The 22,112-nt window shown below is 42.9% G+C and overlaps 1 protein-coding gene across 4 annotated transcripts in view; it reads right to left on the bottom strand.

The window, feature by feature from the left end:
- Positions 1 to 3,195: 3,195 nt before the first annotated feature.
- Positions 3,196 to 22,112, bottom strand: part of LOC129708951 (ras association domain-containing protein 5-like) — an 80,387-nt gene continuing 61,470 nt past the window's right edge. For 3 of the 4 annotated variants that reach the window (XM_055655030.1, XM_055655028.1, XM_055655029.1), the window contains 4 exons: positions 14,316 to 14,426; positions 13,364 to 13,661; positions 12,385 to 12,500; positions 3,196 to 8,158 (listed from right to left, as the gene is read on the bottom strand). In XM_055655030.1, coding sequence (XP_055511005.1) covers positions 7,952 to 8,158; positions 12,385 to 12,500; positions 13,364 to 13,661; positions 14,316 to 14,426 — 732 coding nt within the window. In that variant the 3' untranslated portion in view covers positions 3,196 to 7,951. Of the gene's footprint in view, positions 8,159 to 12,384; positions 12,501 to 13,363; positions 13,662 to 14,315; positions 14,427 to 20,422; positions 20,608 to 22,112 lie in introns of those variants that run through there. The other variant, XM_055655031.1, reaches the window with a different exon arrangement.

Genomic DNA, 22,112 nt, shown 5'->3' with positions numbered 1-22,112 from the left:
GGCCTCGACTACCCTCTGCGGCAGAGATTTCCAGAGATTCACCACTCGGGACAGGGCAGGACAACTGAGGCAGCACGGTGGTGCAGCGGGTAGAGCTGCTGCCTCACAGCGCCAGAGACCCGGGTTCCACCCTGACTACAGGCGCTGTCTGTACGGAGTTTGCACGTTCTCCCCGTGACCTGCGTGGGTTTTCTCCGGGTGCTCCGGTTTCCTCCCACACTCCCAGACGTGCTGGTTTGCAAGTTAGTTTGCTTGGGTAAATATCGTGAAATTGTCCCTGGTGTGTGTGGGATAGTGCTAGTGTACGGGGAGAACGTGGTCACGGTGGGCCGAAGGGCCTGTTTCCACGCTGTACCTCTAAAGTCTAAAGACAATAGACAATAGGTGCAGGAGTAGGCCATTCGGCCCTTCGAGCCAGCACCGCTATTCACTTTGATCATGGCTGATCATCCCCAATCAGTACCCCGTTCCTGCCTTCTCCCCATATCCCCTGACTCCCCTATCTTTAAGAGCCCTATGTAGCTCTCTCTTGAAAGCATCCAGAGAACCGGCCTCCACCGCCCTCTGAGGCAGAGAATTCCACAGACTCACCACACTCTGTGAGAAAAAGTGTTTCCTCGTCTCCGTTCTAAATGGCCGACCCCTTATTCTTAAAGCCAGGTCAGTAATAGATGAGGGGGGATTTTGATCGGCTGATGATTGGACCAAGGCTTGAGATGAACAGACAGGAGCTGCGAGATGAAGGAGAGGTATTCCTGTTGCTGTCCACCAGAGGGTGAAGTCTTCACACTCAGTACGAGTGCTGTGTGCTGGCCGGCTGGCTGCATGGACCGACCCTCACCCCCTATACACAGCGAAGATAGACACAAGGTGCTGGAGTAACTCAGTGAGTCAGGCAGCATCTCTGCAGGAAAGGAATAGGTGACGTTTTCGGGACGAGGCCAAACATTTACATCAATCTTTCACAGCGGCAGGATGATAAATAAACTTTTGAATTATATGGATTGTGAACATATAAAATAATGTGAGGCATAGATAGGGTAGATAGTAGCGGTAGAGTTGCTGCCTCACAGCAACAGAGACCCAGGTTCGATCCTGGCTACAGGTGCTGTCTGTACGGAGTTTGCACGTTTTCCCCAGTGACCGCCTGGGTTTTCTCCGGGTGCTCCGGTTTCCTCCCACATCACAAAGACGTGCGGGTTTGTAGGTTAATCGGCCCCTCTGTAAATTGCCCCCTAGTGTGTAGGGAGTGGATGAGAAAGTGGGATAGTATAGAACTGGTGTGAACGGGTGATCGATGGTCAGCACGGACTCAGTGGGCTGAAGGGCCTGTTTCCGTGCTGTATCTCTAAACTAGTGTTACCAACCGTCCCGTATTAGCCGGGACATCCCGTATATTGGGCTAAATTGGTTTGTCCCGTACGGGACCGCCCTTGTCCCGTATTTGACCGCTACTACTCGGGTCGAGGGGACTGTCGGGTCGGAGCGCCGCTTCCGGAGCCCCGCCTCACCCGTCCCGACATAGTGCAGCCCGTGGAGCGCAGCAGCAGCAGCAGCAGCAGCGCCTCGACCGTGGCCCCGTCGGTCGGTCGGCAGCCCGGCCAGCTGTCTGACCTTCGGACCTTCACTTACCGACACCACCCTCCTTCTCACAGCCGATCATCGGTTCATGAGTTGGACGGGGTGCCGGACTTTGCGCGCGGCCCCCAGGCCAAAATTCCTCAGCTGGCTCCACCCGCCGGCTGGGCTTTGTGTGTAGTCCAGCACCCGGGGCCAACTCATCATTCACCCAGACACGGCCCAGTCGGTCAACCAATTGCCGTGGGGAATTTGACCCGTATTTTGACCTTTTGTCGCCTATTTGTGAGTGTGACAGTTGTCATCTTTAAACTAAATAAAACAGAAGTGATCAGGAACTATTCCCATTGGGGAGTTTTATCCGTGTGGTTAGGTACTTGTGTTAAGACTCGTCTCAAACAAGGAAGTGGTGAATTTAATTTTCACGAAACTAAAGGGAGTTTTCCCTTCTGCATTTTATTCCTCTGCACAAGTTGTATCTCCGTCAGAATCCAGAACGTTTTCCCAGGTAGATCCCTCGGTAAAGATCCCTCGGTGGTTATGTCCTGTAGACTCCCCCTGGTCTCCAACTGTCGGGGGCTGCCTGTACGGAGCTTGTACACTCTCCCCGTGACCTCCGTCCCTAGTGTGTGGGACAGTGCTGGTGTACGAGGTAATCGCTGGTCGGCACGGACGCGGTGGGCCGAAGGGCCTGTTTCCGCGCTGTATCTCTAAAGTCTACGTCCTAGCCCCGTATGAGTTGACCCCAAAATACTCCACCTCACACCTGTCGGGCTTCACCTACACCTGTCCACGCTCCTCCCCAACCTTCACCTGACCTACATCCTGCAGATTGCGTACAGTTTTGGTCTCCTAATCTGAGGAAAGACATTCTTGCCATAGAGGGAGTACAGAGAAGGTTCACCAGACTGATTCCTGGGATGGCAGGACTTTCATATGAAGAAAGACTGGATAGACTCGGCTTGTACTCGCTAGAATTTAGAAGATTGAGGGGGGATCTTATAGAAACTTACAAAATTCTTAAGGGGTTGGACAGGCTAGATGCAGGAAGATTGTTCCCGATGTTGGTGATGTCCAGAACAAGGCGTGAGAACATTTTTTTTTTCACACAGAGTGGTGAGTCTGGCCATTTTGCAACTTTTAACTTCTTTAATTGTAGCTCACTCAGATAGTCGAAAGGTTTAGGGAAGTGATAGCTATAAAAACAAGAATACTTTTTCAACAGATGGGTAGATTTTCAGACCATGACAATCAGTGATTATGAGCTCCAGATCATAGCACATCCTTTGATTTCATGCCGCTAACGGCAGGACTTTCCCATCTTTACTTTCCCAGCTCCAGCGCCAGCGAGTTTGTGTATATTCAGCACTGTAACCACAGTCAGTGGAGAATTGTGAATCCACCACAGATCAGGACTGGATCCCAAAACTGCAGCATATGTGGAAACGGGGCTGATAGTGCAAAAAACAAGTCATTACAGCTGCAAGCTGGACTCACCATCAAGACAGTAAGGAAATTGCAGTGTTAGCATTATTTATATATATATATTTATTTAGTGTGTATGTGTGTGTGTGTGTATATATATTTAATTACTGTAAATAGCACAGTTCCAAAGGATTCTTGTTCAAAGTTTCAAATTTATTCAAAGAAAACGTCATCAAATATAATTCTTGTATAATCTTCCAGTTTTTACAATTCTGACAAATACATTTTGTAATGAAAAAGGACCATATAGACTATCAGCAGTTTGCCAGCAGAGATGCTGATCTCTCTTCAGTATAAGGTTTGTTGATCATTTATTTAACATTTACACCGTGGTTTACTTTTCTACCCGTAGAGATTTATTGGCAGCATCTTCAGTGCTGAAACGACTCGCCACTAAGCAAGTTCATCGTCATTGACCTCCCCGACATAACAATCAAAGCATTAATACACGGTCTTACTGGCCACTTTATTCTACTGGGTCAAGTCATTTGCTGTGGCCGTTTGATTTCATGTTGGAAAGGGGAACATTATTATGTTGGCACCAGCAAAAATAAAGAATAAATCATAGCCTGCAAAATACATCAATTACAAAAATAGATAACAAGACAAATGCACCTCACACACAGGGTTTAAATCTGTAATACTTCCGTGTTATGTTCGCTTGCAAACCGCCCGTGATGGGGAAAGATTGATGCACCTATCAATAAAGCAAGAGTCCTGGCCTTTGCTCTCTGGAAGAACACGGTCTTTGATTCATTTCATTCTGTACAAAAGTATGTGTAAGTAAATCTAACATGATTTGATGAATATGATGCCCCAAAGTCACGTTGCAGGACACTACGGGGCAGATCCTGTGACAGCCTAACACTCCTTATTTATTCAACATCCTCTCTTTATCTTAAACTAATTTATGTAACAAATAATACAAATGCAATTACTTCTCTTTCAAAGGTACTTTGGAAAATTCCTTACAATATTTTAATCAGATAAACACACCGCTAACAGAGTGAGCTGATTTATATTTGTATAAAAATGACAGTTTTTGCATAATTTAAGATCTGGTAATGAGATTGTAGGTTTATATCAACAGTGACTGAACACGTGATCTCGTAAAGCAGCAAAGATCAGACGTGAATCAGATATTTCACTATTACCCATTTGTGTGGGGTGGATACAGTATCAGGGGAACCTTCAATGGTAGGTGGGCCCTGTTGCACAAAGGTAAGTTTGTACAATGAATTAAAATGCATAATATCCACACTTGCATTTCCTCTCGCTCAAGGAAAATGCTTCCATGCTGTAATGTTTACAACGAGCTACTCCTGTTCTCCAGCAGCACCGGCCAAGGCACAGAGTGATAGTACACGTCCCGACATAATACTGAACATCACTGCCCTCTCACACAAGCATTGTTCCGCTGTTATGATGACTGTCAAAGATACCTTGCTTTCTCATAAGTGTTCAGCGTCTACACCAGTCACCAATAATAATCCCTCTGCAGTGTCTAGCCACTCCTGAAAGATCAGCTGATTCTGAAAGGAAGGACTTGTTTGTATTCATCGAAGGTAGACACAAAATGGTGGAGTAACTCAGAGGGTGAGGCAGCATCTCTGGAGAGAAGGAATGGGCATCGCCCATTCCTTCTCTCCAGAGATGTTGCCTCACCCGCTGAGTTACTCCACCATTTTGTGTCTACCTTCGATGAATCTCGACCCGAAAGGTCACCCATTCCGTTGGGTCTTGGCCTGAAATGTCACCCAATGAATGGCGGTGCTGGCTCAAAGGGCCGAATGGCCTCCTCCTGCACCTATTTTCTATGTTTCTATTCCTTCTCTCCAGAGATGCTGCCTCACCCGCTGAGTTACCCCATCATTTTGTGTCTACCTTCGATGAATCTTGACCCAAAACGTCACCCATTCCTTCTCTCCAGAGTTGCTGCCTCACCCGCTGTGTTACTCCAGCATTTTGTGTCTACCTTTGATTTAAATCAGCATCTGCAGTTCTTTCTTACACGACTTGTATTCATCTCTATCTGCCATTTTATGGGGCCAGCACACGCCGCAGCTTTGCAGCTGGATAGTTACTTTGAAAATCTGTGTGGTAACCATACTGAGTGTAACAAAGTTCCTCACAGTTATAGGATCCACGATCAATAATCTTAAATGGAATCGACCGGGAGATTAATGTTGGCCTGAGTAGTGGCTGAATTCTCTGCTAATTTTCAAATTTGATGGCCAAAATTATTTTTAATGGTTTATTTGTTTCTTAATTATTGGTCCACAGACTTTCAAACATCAAGAATTAGATATTTAGCTTATGTTATGCTTACAGTAATCTTTAAATACACCTTTATTCATATTTAAGTTAAATAGGTCACTTACAAATTTGATCGTTGAGGCTCTTATTGTATTTGAAAATGTCTCAGCTGCATTGTCCAATAGTTGGGAGTTAAGTGAATTTTGTAAAAAGAAAAAAAAAAAAAAAAAAAGAAACCGATTTTAAAAAGAGATTAGTTAACTATTTACTCTGAAAAAAGTATGGGAAAAATCTATACATGCAAGATAAAATCTAAGGTGCTGGGAAACTCAGTGGGTCAGGCTGCACCGGGGAAAAGAATGGACAGACAACATTTCAGTTCCGGACTTGTTCACTGATGGGAGTGTCGCGACCCGAAATGTCACCTATCCATGTTCTCCACAGATGCTGCCTGACCCGCTGAGTTTCTCCAGCATTTTTGTCTACCCTTGATTTTTCCAGCATTTGCAGTTCTTTCTTAGGCATAAATATAAAACAGTTTCATAATGAACAGCAATGCAAAAATAACGTGAATATTCTTAGTTAAATAAACCTGGGCAAGACATTAAACAAAATACTCAGGTTGCCCGACAGTGATAATGTTTATCAAGTACCAATGCAAAAAAAAGCCTAACAAAGACAATCTGAACATTCTCAGTTTGAAGAAGGACCTCAACCTGAAACGTCACCTATACCTCTTCTCCAGAGATGCTGCTTGTCCCGCTGAGTTACTCCAGCACTCGGTGTCTGTCTTTGGTGTAAACCAGCACCTGCAGTTCAGTCCTGCACAAGCGGATTGAACAGTAGGCAGAGTCATGAATGGTGTAGGTGTCAAGGTCGGCATTAATAGTGAGTGAATCAGCGCACGTTCAGATGTCACATTCTTCCGCTGTGTTTAAATCACAAGCTTCATTCACCCTGCTGGATTTGATGACTTCTTCTCTCAGACCTCGACGGCCCATCACTGCTGGTTCATCTACAACCTTCTCTCCCCAAATCCTGCCTCTCCCCGTTCAGCAACTTGCCCGGGTGTCTGGTCTGGTCACCTCTCCTAAATATTACATATTTGTCCCAGAACCCGTTTGCCTTTGGCTTTTATGAGGAGTCTTGAGGACCATTACTGAGAATAAGACATTATTTACACTCGGCCTCTATTGAAATCTGATTATTTTTATTGAAATTAGCCAGTACTGTTAAAACACTCGGAGATTATTTGCAGTTATAGATAAAACTTCCTCTATTCTGCTGCTTAAAGAGTCTAATGCAAGGGTTCCCAACCTGGGTTAAATGTACATTTATGGGGTGAATTTGTTGATTGTGGATTTGTACATATTTGTTCTCATTGACTGACTGTGTTTGGTTCTGGTATACGGGTATCTGTTCATCATTAGTTGTTCATAAATAAGTGAAATAACATTGTTATGTGCTATTAAAGTTGCCGGGGGTAAACGGGCCAAATAAGGTTGAGAACCCCTGGTCTAATGTGATAATTGCACTTCCCACACAAGTTATCCATTTGGCCTTTGAGAAAGATGATAAAAGTTCGACCACACCCTAACACAAGATGCTTGAGTGCGGAAAAATCCTTAAGGTCGACACGCTGGAGCTCTTTCTAGGTTCTAAACGTAATTTGGAGCAGCTAAATCACAGGATTATATAAAGAATGGTCTCTCAATAAAGATTTATTTTTAAATTAGACTAATATATCAGAACTAATACAATACAGAATCAATGCTAGAGGAAGTGGAACGGCACACGACCAAAAGCAGATTTCAGCAGGTCACTAGAATAAAAAATGCAAAACTATTTCCCAATATTTGGAAGCAGCAACTGTAACGAAAAGATGATTTATTCAGAAAATTTAGGGACATTTCTATCAATATTATTGTTTTTTTTGTATGGTTAGAGATGTATTATTAATGACAAACAGGGTGTGTGTTGAATGTTTTATGTAACGAGGCGTTTGGCCACTTGCCTGTAACTAGAGATCTTCATTGTCCATGACACAACACAACTCTCCTTAAGAGATCCAATCCAGAAAGTTGTATACATTGGGACAACTGTGGATACAATGGGATTCTATCCAATTACGCAGAGCTCTCAGGCATGCATCACTCGCTTAAAGATTGTTTTTTTTCTTTGAAATGAACAAGAATTAGTTAGGTATAACATGCAGAAAAAGCTACCAATATTTGGTGAGCAGTCATAAAGATGCTGGAGATAATGGTTTGGTGCACAGCAGAACAGCCAACACAACCTTGATGCATTCAGTCCACTCTGTGGTCTCGGAATGGCATGGTGATTTTTGCCATACCCAAATGTACAGGCGATTTCCAATCTTGACATTAAAAAGCAAAGAAATACACAAGCGCAGATGGGTTTTAGATTCACAGTATTCTTTGAATAGACTTTAAAGATGGCCCATAATATGTTTTGCCTTCAGGGGTTTTTATATCAAACAATGTTAAGAAAAAGCGACGGTTCCTTTGGTCAGTCCAAAGTGGGAGCTCCAGCAGGCTGTAACGTTGCTCATAGCTGTGGCTATGTTGATGCCTTCTTGCACTTGCCCCTTGACATAATCTGCTCAAATGACTCAAGCAATACTTAAAGATAGATTCATACTCAGAGTCTGGTGTCTCTGTGACCCGGTTAGCCTGGTTTCCCCCGCTGCCTTCAAGGCTTGCTCCAGCTTCCGACGAAACGCAAGGAACTTCTGCTGTGCCTGGTGGATCCGTTCCTTTTCCTCTTTCTCCAGTATGATGAGGAAATTTGACAATTCAGGCACACTAAAGGCATCCCACTGCAGAAATGAAAAAGTTCCTAAAGGTTAATAGGATCATTCCAAAGTATAAATTGAATGTTTCACAATTGTTTAAATTTGACCATGGATTAAAGTAGGCAAAAGAGAAGGTAGTGGAGGAACAGCAAAAACTTCCTGTAGTTAGGTTAGTTACCAGACCCACTGTGTTGTTTCTTGGACTGAAGTTGGGCTGAAGGGCCTGTTTCCATGTGGTATAACTTTATGACTGCTGAGGATGGGAAGAAATTGCCAAAATAGTGATAGTGGGACAGGAACAGAGAATTTCTTAAATTACACCCTTGTTCAAAAACTGGGGAAATGGATACAGTTACAGAACCCCAGCAACTGTGGTTAATGGGTGATTCTTTTCCAGTGGTGCAGCGGTAGAGTTGCTGCCTCACAGCAAATGCAGCACCAGAGACCCAGGTTCGATCCTGACTACGGGGGGGGGGGGGGCTGTCTGTACGGAGTTTGTACGTTCTCCCCGTGACCTGCGTGGGTTTTCTCCGAGATCTTCAGTTTCCTCCCACACTCCAAAGACGTGCAGGTTTGTAGGTGAATTGGCTTGGTAAATGTAAAAATTGGCCCAAGTGTGTGTTGGATAGTGTTAATGTGCGGGGATCACTGGTCGGCGCAGACTCGGTGGGCCGAAGGGCCTGTTTCCACACTGTATCTCTAAACTAAACTGCAGAATAACAGGAAATTTCAAAACATAATAATCTGTAAAAAATAGTATTGATCAATGTGATCTAATTAATGTAAACAGCATGGTGTAAAGACAATATAGTACTTGCTTAACCTATTTCGAGACCTTTAAAGAGATTACAGAGAAGGTTAATAAGGGCCATGCAGTAGATAAGGTATGTGGGGATTTATGAAAGGCATACTTAATAGTCTGGTCACAAGGTTAAATGCTTTGAAATAAAAGAGTCAGTGGCCTCCGGACGAAACAACGGTTTTGGTAAATGTTTCTTGCTTGGACCGGAGGAAGTGATAGTTTCCAAGGGAGGGGTTGGAACTTCTGACTGGTTTTATAATAATAATTTGCCTGCACAGTCGACCTTTTCAAAACTCCCAGATGATAAATTTGCAGGTAAAGTGAACGCGGCGAGGATAGAGACAGCTGTCGAGAGGACAAGCTGATGGAAATGGGTAGACAAATGTCAAATGAAATTAATACAAAGAATTGTGGCAATATTTCCTGTTAGGATGAAAGGGATCAGTTAAAAGGACACAAAGTGCTGGGGTAACTCAGCGGGTCGGGCAGTATGACCTAGTGATTTATTCCAGCACTTTGTGTCACACAGAGAGTGGTGAATCTGTGGAACTCTCTGCCACAGAAGGTAATTGAGGCCAGTTCATTGGTTATATTTAAGAGGGAGTTAGATGTGGCCCTTGTGGCTAAAGGGATCAGGGGGTATGGAGAGGAGGCAGGTACAGGATACTGAGTTGGATGATCAGCCATGATCATATTGAATGGCGGTGCAGGCTCGAAGGGCCGAATGGTCTACTCCTGCACCTATTTTCTATGTTTATGTATTCTACTCTGATCAAGAAGGCTCATCAGCGTCTCTTCTTCCTGAGGAGACTGAAGAAGGTCCATCTGTCTCCTCAGATCCTGGTGAACTTCTACCGCTGCACCATCGAGAGCATCCTTACCAACTGCATCACAGTATGGTATGGCAACTGCTCTGTCTCCGACCGGAAGGCATTGCAGAGGGTGGTGAAAATTGCCCAACGCATCACCGGTTCCACGCTCCCCTCCATTGAGTCTGTCCAAAGCAAGCGCTGTCTGCGGAGGGCGCTCAGCATCGCCAAGGACTGCTCTCACCCCAACCATGGACTGTTTACCCTCCTACCATCCGGGAGGCGCTACAGGTCTCTCTGTTGCTGAACCAGCAGGTCGAGGAACAGCTTCTTTCCGGCGGCTGTCACTCTACTCAACAACGTACCTCGGTGACTGCCAATCACCACCCCCACTCCCCCGGACACTTATTATTATTTATTCAAATCGTTTGCTATGTCGCTCTTCAAGGGAGATGCTAAATGCATTTCGTTGTCTCTGTACTGTACATTGACAATGACAATTAAATTGAATCTGAATCTGAATCTGAATTTATGTTTCTATGTGTCCTTTTGTGTAAATCAGCATTGGCAGTTCCTTGTTTCTACAGGGATGAGTTAAATTGTTAGATACAATTCTATTAAAAGGATGCAGGATGCAGGCTGACAGAGGCGTAGGTGTGGATGTACATGAATGTTTCTGATAGCGGGACATTTTGAGATGGCAAATCATGAAGGATGTCTGACCTCACAAATGTTGGCAGAATTGTACAAAGCAAAGGAAACTTTCCAAAAGACTAGGTCAGCGACCTCTGGAGTAGGGCTGCTAATCGTGACCAAGGCACTTCGTGAAAGAGACACAGACCTTAGGATGATTTCACACATCATGGACCTAGGCTTCAGGGAAAAGGCTGTTGATACTGGTTGCCTCTTAGAGCAAAGAGGTGACGCGAGACGTGATGGAGGTGTTCAAAATAACGAGGGATTTCGATAGCTAGAAACGGTTTCAATTTGATACAGGCCAGGTGGCAGAGTGTTTCAATTAGTAAACTAGTCGCCAGGCATAAGGGCCATTGATCAAGAGACGAGTTTGAATATCACCTTGGCGTATTTAAATCTAAGTAATTAACTTTAAAAATTCTGGAATAAAAAAATGTATATAAACTAATCGCCATGACAGTAACCATAAAACTGCAGATGTTATAAAAACCCACCTGCTCTATTAATACACCTAAGGTAGATAAAAATGCTGGAGTAAATCAGCAGGTGCAGCAGCATCTATGGAGCGAAGGAAATAGGCAACGTTTCGGGCCGAAACCCTTCCGGGTTTCGGCCCGAAACGTTGCCTATTTCCAGAAGGGTTTCAGCCCGAAACGTTGCCTATTTCCAGAAGGGTTTCGGCCCGAAACGTTGCCTATTTCCAGAAGGGTTTCGGCCCGAAACGTTGCCTATTTCCTTCGCTCCATAGATGCTGCTGCACCCACTGAGTTTCTCCAGCATTTTTGTCTACCATCGATTTTCCAGCATCTGCAGTTCCTACTTAATACACCTAATGTCCTTCAGGGAAGGGAATCCACCATCCTTATCTGGTCTGGCCTTTTTACGCGACTCCAGAAACACCAATATAATAGACTTTAAACTGTCTCAAAGGCAGTTAAATGGCAATTAGTTGTAGACGAGAAGTGCTATTAATGTTCCCAAGCCATGAACGAATGAAAGAAAGAGATGAAAGGTTTGTGAACCAGAGGACATGGATGTAAATGGCAGCAGAGTGGAATGTGACGAAGGAACCCTGCATTTACACTGGCAGGTGGTGCAGCAGTGAAGTTGCTGCTTCACAGCGTCCGAGACCCGGGTTTGATCCTAACTACGGGTATTGTCTGTATGGAGTTTGTGCGTTCCCCCTGTGATCACGTGGGCTTTCTCCAGCTGCTCCGGTTTGTAGGCTAATTGACGTTGGTACGATAGTGTTAGTGTACGGGGTGATTGCTGTACGGTGGGACGAAGGGCCAGTTTCTGCGCTCAGTCTCTCAAGTCTAAATTGGTTGGCACGGAGACGCATTGCCAGTCTGGGTTAGCGGGAGCAGAATCAAATCAGCACTTTCATTAATAAATTTGAAGAGTAATCAAAAGAAAAAGGATTTACAGGTCCGTGGATTTAGTTCAGGGAGTGCGACTCAAAGACTTTGTGCTTTCTCCGTTCCTTGAATGTATTCCGTGCAACATTAGCAAGGACTCGGAAAGAAAGGAATGCCAGGCCTGTGCTGTTTCCTGATTATTGGGATTTTGAGCAGCAGTTTTTGTTGTCAGTGTCTCTGAGACTTGCTCTGCTTCAATAACTCATATCATCTTGCACAGGACACTCCCACTCCACGCACACACATTTCACAGACATTACACTTGTAATGCTGCCGTTTTTCCAGCAAGCGCCACTGAATAAATTACAGTTCTTCACACGTGTTGGAATACCATGAAAAAGGAAGAGCTTCTGTTGCACCAGTAGATTGGTGCCAGCAACACAAGATGGTGACTCATTGACACCTCAAAGGTGATTAGTGATAAATTATGTACCAGAACATTAAAAAAAGAATTACAACTAAACACAAGCCAAGCTGCTCTTTTCTTTCTGCAAACAAGGGGGGGAATAAATGACAAACGCCTACCTCAACTTCCCCCGTTTCGTTCTCCTTCAATGCAAAACTTGACGCTTCGGTGTCTGGACCAGCCAGCAGACGGATTAGAAGCGGCTGCTCATTTCCTTTCAGTTTCTGCAGGTGGACTAGAAATGTTTCAAATGTGTGGGTTTGATTTATAGCAAAACAATAGACAAAGCAACAAACAAATTCCTAACTGAGGCAAGCTAATGCACAAGAGGAGGAAGAGGCCATTCGGCCCCTCAGGTTTACTCTACCATTGAATATAATCATAAGGACAGAGGGACATGGTGTAGCAGTAGAGCTGCTACCTCACAGCGCCAGGGACCCGTACTCGATCCCGACTACTGGTGCTGCCTGTACGGAGTTTGGACGTTCTCACCGTGACAATGTAGGTTTTCTCCGGGTGCTCCGATTTCCTTCCACATTCCAAAGATGTGCAGGTTTGTAGATTGGCTTTTGTAAATTGACGCTAGTGTGTAGGATGTAACTAGTGTACAGATGATTGTATGTCAGCATGTGCTTAGTGGGCCGAAGGGCCTGTTTCCATGCTGTATCTCTACGTGGGTAGATGGTTGGATAAAGGCCTGAGATGAAAAGACAAAAATGTCAGATATGGAGAGAAGAGGCATGAAATGTGAAGCCACAGGCAGGAAGGAAGTGAGAGACATAGGTAGGTGACATTTTGGTTCTTTATGGGCTGTTTATTTATGTGAATAACCCCTCTCTGGCTTTAAAATGGAGGGTATTCTGGAATTCTAGTCTTTGTCCATCTTTAGATTAAAGGGCGTCCCACTTACGCCATTTTTTTCGGCAACTTGCTGGCACCCGTCATAGTTGCAGCAGGTTGCCGAAAATTTTCAACATGTTGAAAATCCAGTGGCGACCAGAAAAAGGTACGACTCTTTGAGCGACTACTCACCACCATACAGGCCTCACCCTGCGTGTTCTAACATATTATGGAAAGTACAAACAGATATTTAATTACCATCATTCCCTTTTTTTGTCTGGTAGAAGAGAGCATATTTTTGTGGATTATCGATGACCATGAACTTCTTGAGCAAGCCTATGATCACTTGGTTGGCCGTGGTGCTGCCGCTGATGTGAAGCTGTTTGATAGCATCCAGCGGCAGGTAGAATGATGTGCGTTTGTCTGTTATTTCCGCTGGATTCACTTCCTTCAGCACGTCGTAGATTGACTGTGGTCTGATGCCTGCTGGGACAGTGACAGGGCGGCGCAGTTTGAGGTGCACCTTGATGAAGCCCGTGTAACTACCGTCTGAATTCTGAAAAATAACACCATCATTAGAATTCAGAAAGAAACTCACGATTCACGAGTTGAACTCCATATATACCTTGGACATCAGACAATAGACAATAGGTGCAGGAGTAGGCCATTTGGCCCTTCGAGCCAGCACCGCCATTCAAAGTGTTCATGGTTGATCATACTCAATCAGTACCCCGTTGCTGCCTTCTCCCCATATCCCTTCACTCCGCTATCTTTAAGAGCTCTATCTGACTCTCTGATCTCTCATTCCCTATGGCATTGATAAAGAGTGGGAGAGTGAGATGCCAAATTTAAAGAGCAAATGATCAGGAAGCTGAGTGGCAGTTCAAGTCGTCCAGCAAATATAAATATAGCAGACCAGATAAAGGCAACGTATTGACTCTCTGATACTAACGACCACCATGGAAAAGGTACAGCGCGTTCCTTTGGAGGTGGAGAGGAACCGACTACTGACAGTCAGATTGTCCGGGAGGAAGCTTAAAGATAGTAGCTCACAGGTATCTCTGGACTCATTTCCATACACATTTATCCACTGCAAATACAGCATGCTCCATTCTGGATTCCACAGGAAATTCAACAGCACATTGTGTTCAAATCATATTTACCTTGGTATTTATAACAATGGCTACATTTACATTTTAATTGTACTTACCAAGCGCATTCCCAAACAGTTTTTGACGGTTCCATTATATTCTTCTATTTTTTGTTTAATCTCCTTTTCCGTAAGGACCAGTGGTTTCTCTTCCTCTTTAGTTGCCACATTCTGAAACATAAAAATAAGTCATAGTTCAGAAGGGCTTTGTACATTTTTAGTCCCCTTCCACTGTTGTTATCGGTACTTTCTCTGGAGCTCCGACACCATATTCTACACGGTATATTGCACTAGCTGATGTAGTATGGCAGGATTTTGTCTATATATCATGCAAAATAAAGTTTGTATCGCAGTATATGTAACAGTAATAAACCAATATCAACTCCAAAATCATCACTCACTAACTTGAACTCCATCAGTATCATTTGCCAAGTGAACACTTACAAATTGTTTTGAGACAGGATAGTTAAAATAATCTTGTGATCCAATACTTTGAAATGCAACCCTTGCAGTTTTCTGTCTGAAGAAAGGTTTCGGCCCGAAACGTTGCATATTTCCTTCGCTCCATAGATGCTGCCTCACCCACTGAGTTTCTCCAGCATTTTTGTCTACCTTGCAGTTTTCTGGTGACTCTCAAAAGTCCCTGTAAGGAACCTGTTTGTTGATTGTTCATTTCCCTTCACTGATGGATGCTGCCTGGCCTGCTGAGATCCAGCAGTAGTTTTGTCTTTTTGCCCAGTAAGGAAGCAGTGTAGTTGCATAGTGTGTTCAAGAAGGAACTGCAGATGCTGGAAGATCGAAGGTACACACAAAATTGCTGGAGAAACTCAGCGGGTGCAGCAGCATCTATGGAGCGAAGGAAATAGGAGACGTTTCTCCTATTTAGGAAATAGGAAATGTCGCCTATTTCCTTCGCTCCATAGATGCTGCTGCACCCGCTGAGTTTCTCCAGCAATTTTATGTACCTTAGTTGCATAGTGTGTCTTGTTATCCGAACCCGCTACTCACTGAACTCACGACAGCTCCATTTTGGACAATAGTTGTGAGATCCTTCATTAACACAAACAGAAGGGCCAATGGCTATTGGCGATATCTGTCTGAACTTCTAAAATTGGACTCAAAGATTGCAGACACTTGAGCCCAGCTCATGCCACTATTAAAATAACAAAATTCTGCCCATTTTAAGTCCCCAAAAAATAACAATCCATCCAATTTCTTCTCCAGAGTTCAAAAGAAGAATGTTGTTATGAAGCATTGTCTTCAAAATAGACTGTGGGATGGTGCAGTCCATTTTAACTGGGGCTATTTGTATCCGCTTAAATAATATTGCAGTTCTATTTTACAGGAGATATCTGGGTGTTGTGGAGGTTCCCAAGCAAGAGCTTCCTCAGGGACCAATCTGAAGACAAAAGAGCTGCAGATGGTAACTTGATTTGATTGTCACTCCTAAATACCTATGCTGCCATAAAATGATGAAGGAATAAAAAGTAAATGTGTCAAAGGTGGTGGCGTTGGAAGCTCCATACAATCAGCTAACCTTAACAACAACAGTAGAGTTGCTGCCTTACGGTGCTTGCAGCGCCAGAGACCCGGGTTCCATCCCGACTACGGGCGCTGTCTGTACGGAGTTTGTACGTTCTCCCCGTGACTGCATGGGTTTTCTCTGAGATCTTCAGTTTCCTCCCACACTCCAAAGACGTACAGGTTTGTAGGCTAACTGGCTTGGTGTATTTGTAAATTGTCCCTTGTGTGTGTTGGATAGTGTTAATGTGCGGGGATGGCTGGTCGGCAGGCCGAAGGGCCTTTTCCCGTGCTGTATCTCTAAAATTAATAAAACTAATACTGAACATTGTCCCAGAAGCACAAAGTATCCAACTATTAATATCACCAAAAGCAATTTCTAACATTGTCATGAAATACATTGGCTTAGACAAAAGTGCTGGAGAAACTCAGCAGGGTGCAGCAGCATCTATGGAGCGAAGGAAATAGGCAACGTTTCGGCCCGAAACGTTGCCTATTTCCTTCGCTCCATAGATGCTGCTGCACCCGCTGAGTTTCTCCAGCACTTTTGTCTACCTTCGTTTCTCCAGCATCTGCAGTTGCTTCTTAAATACATTGGCTTAACTTGCGACAGGCACATAAACCATGGAACAAGTGGAAACATCTATGCAGTACGCTGCAGAGGGGCTGTGCAGGATCATTGGGGAAAGAGGCAGGCCTGCCTTATACAGGAATGGGCACGTCCTACCCATGGTCAATTGTAAACTCAAAGTAAGTAATCCTCTCAAGAAAATAAAGTCAAAAACGTAAGTATGACATTAAATAGATATGCCAAACACTAAAAAAAATAATCAAAAATTGGACAAATGGGAAGGATGTGATTGCACTGGAGGGGGTGCAGAGAGGATAATGGCTGGAATGGGATGTTTTAGTGATAAGCATGGCTAACCTGGGTGGGGGTGTCTGTAGAGAAGGAGGCTGAGGGATGATCTGAATGAGCTATATAAAATTATGAAATTAAAAAGGGCACACAGTGAAATACTCTTTCCCTTTGCCAAGGTAGGTTACAGGATGTGTGTGTGTGTGTGTGTGTGTGTGTGTGTGTGTGTGTGTGTGTGTGTGTGTGTGTGTGTGGTGTGTGTGGTGTGTGTGTGTGTGTGTGTGTGTGTGTGTGTGTGTGTGTGTGTGTGTGTGTGTGTGTGTGTGTGTGTGTGTGTGTGTGTGTGTGTGTGTGTGTGTGTGTGTGTGCGCATAACTTAAAAAGCAACTGGAAAATGTGATTAACAGAGAGGGTGCATTTCTATGCTGCATGACAGTCATTCAATGATTCCAAACACATGTTGAATTAAGCAATAAAATGTCCCAAAGAGTGATCCATCAGTGGATGACCAAGGACATTCAAAATAGTTTCAGATAAGAGGCTTCAAACTTTGCCAAATATAGCAATAAGGATGAGAAGAGTACTTTGATGCCGAAATGCATGACCAATAATAGATGAAGGGGGAGGCACAATGAGAATAAATGAATAATTATGGGAAAAAATGATTATAAATTCTATGACAATGTAAAAAGGATCAGTTATTTAGAATTGGGATGAAGAGAAATCTCTTGAGGCAGTGAGTTGCAAATCTGCAGATATGTGACCACAGAGTGCAGCTGCGAAGCTCAGACATTAAATATCGTCAAGCCTGGGATGAATAGATTTTAGACAGTAGGCAATCAGAGGGAGAGAGGGTGAGGTGATTGTACAGGAAAGTGGCAGAGGTGCCAGACTGCCAATAATGGTATTGAACAGTGGGGTAAGGTTGGGTACTCAGGCATACACAATTCCTTTTTAAATATGCTTCTGTGCTGCCCTGCTCCCATGATGTTCCTAACTCCACTGCTTGGCCTGTTTGGTATGGCCATAACCGGCAGTCTCGGAGCCATGATAACTGGGAAGCGTCTGCTGAACACCGCACCAGCTGCATCACCCTCAGCCGGTCTAACCTCCTCCATGTGTTGGAAGGAACTGCAGATGCTGGTTTAAAAAGGTAGACAAAAAATGCTGGAGTAACTCAGTGGGTCCGGCAGGCAGCATCTCTGGAGAGAAGGAATTTCGGGACTTGACCCTTCTTCAGTATCTTTAAACTCCTCGATGAATGCATTATTGGAATATGAACTTCCGCAGATTTCCTAGCTCTTTGTTCTTAAGTTGCATGAGATTTCATTTCCATTATTGTTCATTTTTTAACATTTTTAATTGTTTTAATTTGCTCCACAACAAGAACATCAAACACAATTTCATAATCTTTCAGAAAAAGGCAACCAGATGAAAGGTAACCTATTTGTTTCTTGTTTCCCGATTGTCAAGCTACCCATCCTGGCTGAGGCGAGCGAGTCCAGCACAAAACATGAAAAGTTCAAAATAAAAATACTGCAGTTGCTGGAAATCCATAATTAAATAGAAACTTATATATTGATTGCTCCCATTTCTGCAGATATGCAAACCATTTAACGACATTTTCTATATTGTTTCAAACCATGAATACAATAGGGTGGGTTCTGGTGACTGGAGCTCAGCTACATCTTGCTTCTACCAATTCACTTTTGATCTCATATTTAAAATGGAGCACTTGCCAATATTCAATTATGGATGAACATTCTCTAGATGTTCCATTCACACAATATTGAAATGAAATATGTTGGAATGTGATTACCTGTTTCCATCAATAATGCAAGATTTAAAATTAAGTAATTACACAGTTAAATCAATCTTCCTGCTCACTGGTTATTAGATGTGTAATTAAGTTATTCCAAGTTGGATTTATCATTCTGCAGCTGAACTGAACACAGTAAATGGGTCGGCTTGCTCTGCCTTTCAATGTAATTACAGTATAGTTCTGTTTACAATTAACTATCCTGTTATAATTGTTTCTTACCCCAGAATGCTGTGATCTTGTGATTACAAATTCCCAAAATGTCAACCGCAATTATTTTTCACTGCAAGAAAATAGTTTTTTAAATTCAAAATATTTTAGAGGTTAACTTTGCTAATCGTTAGTTTTGGCACATGCTTCAAATGGTGACAATGTCACAATGTAAGTGGAATTCTAATAAAGGCATTGTGTGGAATAAATAAATAATTTGAAGCAGATTAATGCTATTGTACTTGATAGATACAAGAGCATGATAGAACATGTTCTGCTTTCTTCTGTCAACAGACAAATGGACTACTGAAAATAACAGCATAAAGGCCCCTATTCTAGTCATTCAGAATTAAACTACACCTGGGTTTTTGAAATTCCTGAAATGGTAAATATATTGACATTGGTTTTGGAATAATTGCCATGGGATGTCAACAGACATTTAGAATTATTGAATTGTTCCAATATGTGAGGCCATTCAGCCCATTGAACAGGGCCAGTTCTCTGCAAGAGCAACCCACTCAATCCAATTCTCATGTCTTCTTTCCTCAAAGTCCAACAGGAATCTACCCTTGTCATGCAGTGACATTGAGATCCTGACTACTAGGTGCATGAAAGAGCTTTCCTCACATCACTCTTATTTGTGTATCATCTTCTGCCATTGGAAACCTTATTCATGCTGCCCAAAGGTCCAAGGTACTGCCACAGCTGGTGAATCACATCCTGTTATTAGTGACAACAGTCAGATACAGGAACATACGTAGCAATTCAATTAAACATATCAAACTAGATAATGCACAGTAGTAACTTTCTAGCGTAACTGAGTTAGACTGTAAATATAATTAGTTAATTAACAATGTTTATTCCTCTGACTATAAGATCTAGCACCATTTCAGAAACTCCTTCCCTTTGATTTCTATCAACACATCTTCCTAATAGATAACTGGTTACTGAAGGACTATTACAAACAATAATATTCCAAACTGCATGGCTTTCCATGTAATGAGTTTCTTCAAATTGATATCAGTGATACAGGACCTACGACACACCAGATACAAATCATTCAATGATTAATATTCTTATCTTTCTGCATATATGTGGTGAAAGACAGCTACATTTTGTTCCAATAAATGAAACCATTAACGTATGTCATTATTTCTTAGATTGATTTTGATAGTTCTGTTCATTTGTAAACCAACGAATTTCCACACCGACCTCCAGCAGTGATTCCAGTAACTTGAATCAAAAACATCCCTCCAAAGTTTTTAAGAAGGAACTGCAGATGCTGGAAAATTGAAGGTGGACAAAAATGCTGGAGAAACTCAGCGGGTGAGACTTCCCGCCCCCACATCAGTCTGAAGGAAGGGTCTCGACCCGAAACGTCGTCTATTTCCTTCGCTCCATAGACGCTGAGTTTCTCCAGCATTTTTGTCTACCTCCAAAGTTTTTGATGCTCTTGTTCAAACATAAATTATTCCTTTTATTCATTTCTGTTCAAAATACTAACTTTTTTTAAATTTTAATGTCAGGGTTGGTTCAAAGTTAATTGACCTGTTGCTCATGTCCAACAGTTGCTATTTTTAATTTGACAATTGCTTAATGTTTTGAGGCATTGAAAAACAAAAACTGGCAATGCCACAAATATTGTGTACGGACTGCCACACTCGATTATCTGATAACCCCCAGTTGAGTAAGGTACGAGTGCAAACTCATAAATTTACCCATCGTCACATATCCACTCCAATGCATCACCACACTCACCAATTGATTTAATCCCATAGTTGAGTAAGCACAGCTAGAGGGTACTCTTCAATCTTTGCTTCATTTTGGGTACTTTGAATGGCTTCCTATGTAGATAAACTGCATGTTTTACAATACTGCAGCAATAGAAGTTTCACTCTTTAAAGGTTGAAGTGTCGAGACAGCAGTTGTCTGATATTAACCCACCCCTTCTCTTCCCTTCCCCCAAATGCCATTCAGAGTGACTGATTTGGTTGGTTGAAACTAAATTGTATATCAATACATCTCGGAGGCATTTTTATCCTCTGGTCTGCTGATTCTGCAATAAAGACAGCTGCCTGCGGGTGATCTGTGAAGATTTATTTTGATCTACATTGGACTCCAGTGCCATAAACTGTGCTGAGCAGATTTAACTTCCATTCTCTCTCAGAATTTCAATTTGCACATTCATGACTTGAAAGCAGAAATGGGCATTTGAAATATGGTATTTAATTACAACCAACAAGCTGCTAGTGCATCTTCTCCTGCTTGTGTTTACAGGCAGCATAGTTGGTTATTTGCTGTCAAATTACACCACAGAAGCCAAATTAACATTTCTTCGTTAAAGAGCATAACACGAGAAAGAACATCTGGAGAATAATTAACTCCAATTTTAAATGGGTCTTTTGTTTTTGCCCAGAGCGAAATTTGTCTGGCCACAGTACTCAGCAGAAAGCATTGCATGATTGTGACAATGTCCAGCTCATCTTTATCCCAGTTAAATTAATGGATACAATTTTAATTTAGTTTAAAAAATACAGCATGGAAACAGGTCCTCCAGGACTCCAAATCCACATCAACTGTTGGTCAGTTTCTAGACAAAGGTCCCTGCCTAATATTATTCCATGAGCACAGGAGCAAAAGAATTAGAAGCAGGAGCAGAGCCACTTTGGGCCTGAGGCCTATGTCACCTTTCATCAGCTGACCCTCCACCTGTGCCATTTTGCTGCATTATCCCAATTCAGCAATTCCCGCAACATCCAGAAATCCACAAAGTGAGAGTTATGAAGACTGGATGGTTATTTGGAGAGTATTTGTAGATTGAGGGGCACGGGGAACTGGCACAGAAGGGGAGATGAGGCCTGGGATGATCATATTGAATGGCACGCCAAGCTAGAGGGTTCAAGCAACCTGTTTCTGCTCCAATTACATGTCCTCACATTTGTCCACATTATATTCCACCTGCAACATTTCATCTAGTGACCTAGCTTGTACGTATCCTCTTGAAGCCTGCTTACATCCTTAACAAACAATCTCACCAATTTTTGGACCACCAGAAAATATTGTCTTCAGCCAAATGATCAAAATGGATTGTAAATAGTTGGCCCATCACCAGTGGTACCTCACTCATCACAGCCCAGCAATTTGAGAAAGAACAGTTTTGTTATCATTCCTTGCCTTCCGTCAACCAGCCCACAATCCACAGCAGGGCATTATCCATAATTCCATGTGGTCTCAACTCGATGACCCCGCATTGGAATTTATTGATTGCCTTATGAAAATTAAAACTCCATACCCACTTGGTCTCTCTTATCTATTCTACTAGTTAAATCCTCAAAGAAGTCCAATAGATTGGACAAATATAATCTTTCACATATTCATACTGTTTTAATACATTTAATAATTCATACATTTTCTTTTTTAATGTCTGGTATTGCATTCTTAATTATCG

Source organism: Leucoraja erinacea, chromosome 24 (genome assembly GCF_028641065.1).
Source record: "Leucoraja erinacea ecotype New England chromosome 24, Leri_hhj_1, whole genome shotgun sequence".
Classification (NCBI taxonomy): Eukaryota; Metazoa; Chordata; class Chondrichthyes; order Rajiformes; family Rajidae; genus Leucoraja; species Leucoraja erinaceus.
This window is presented reverse-complemented; position numbering and strand designations above follow the sequence as displayed.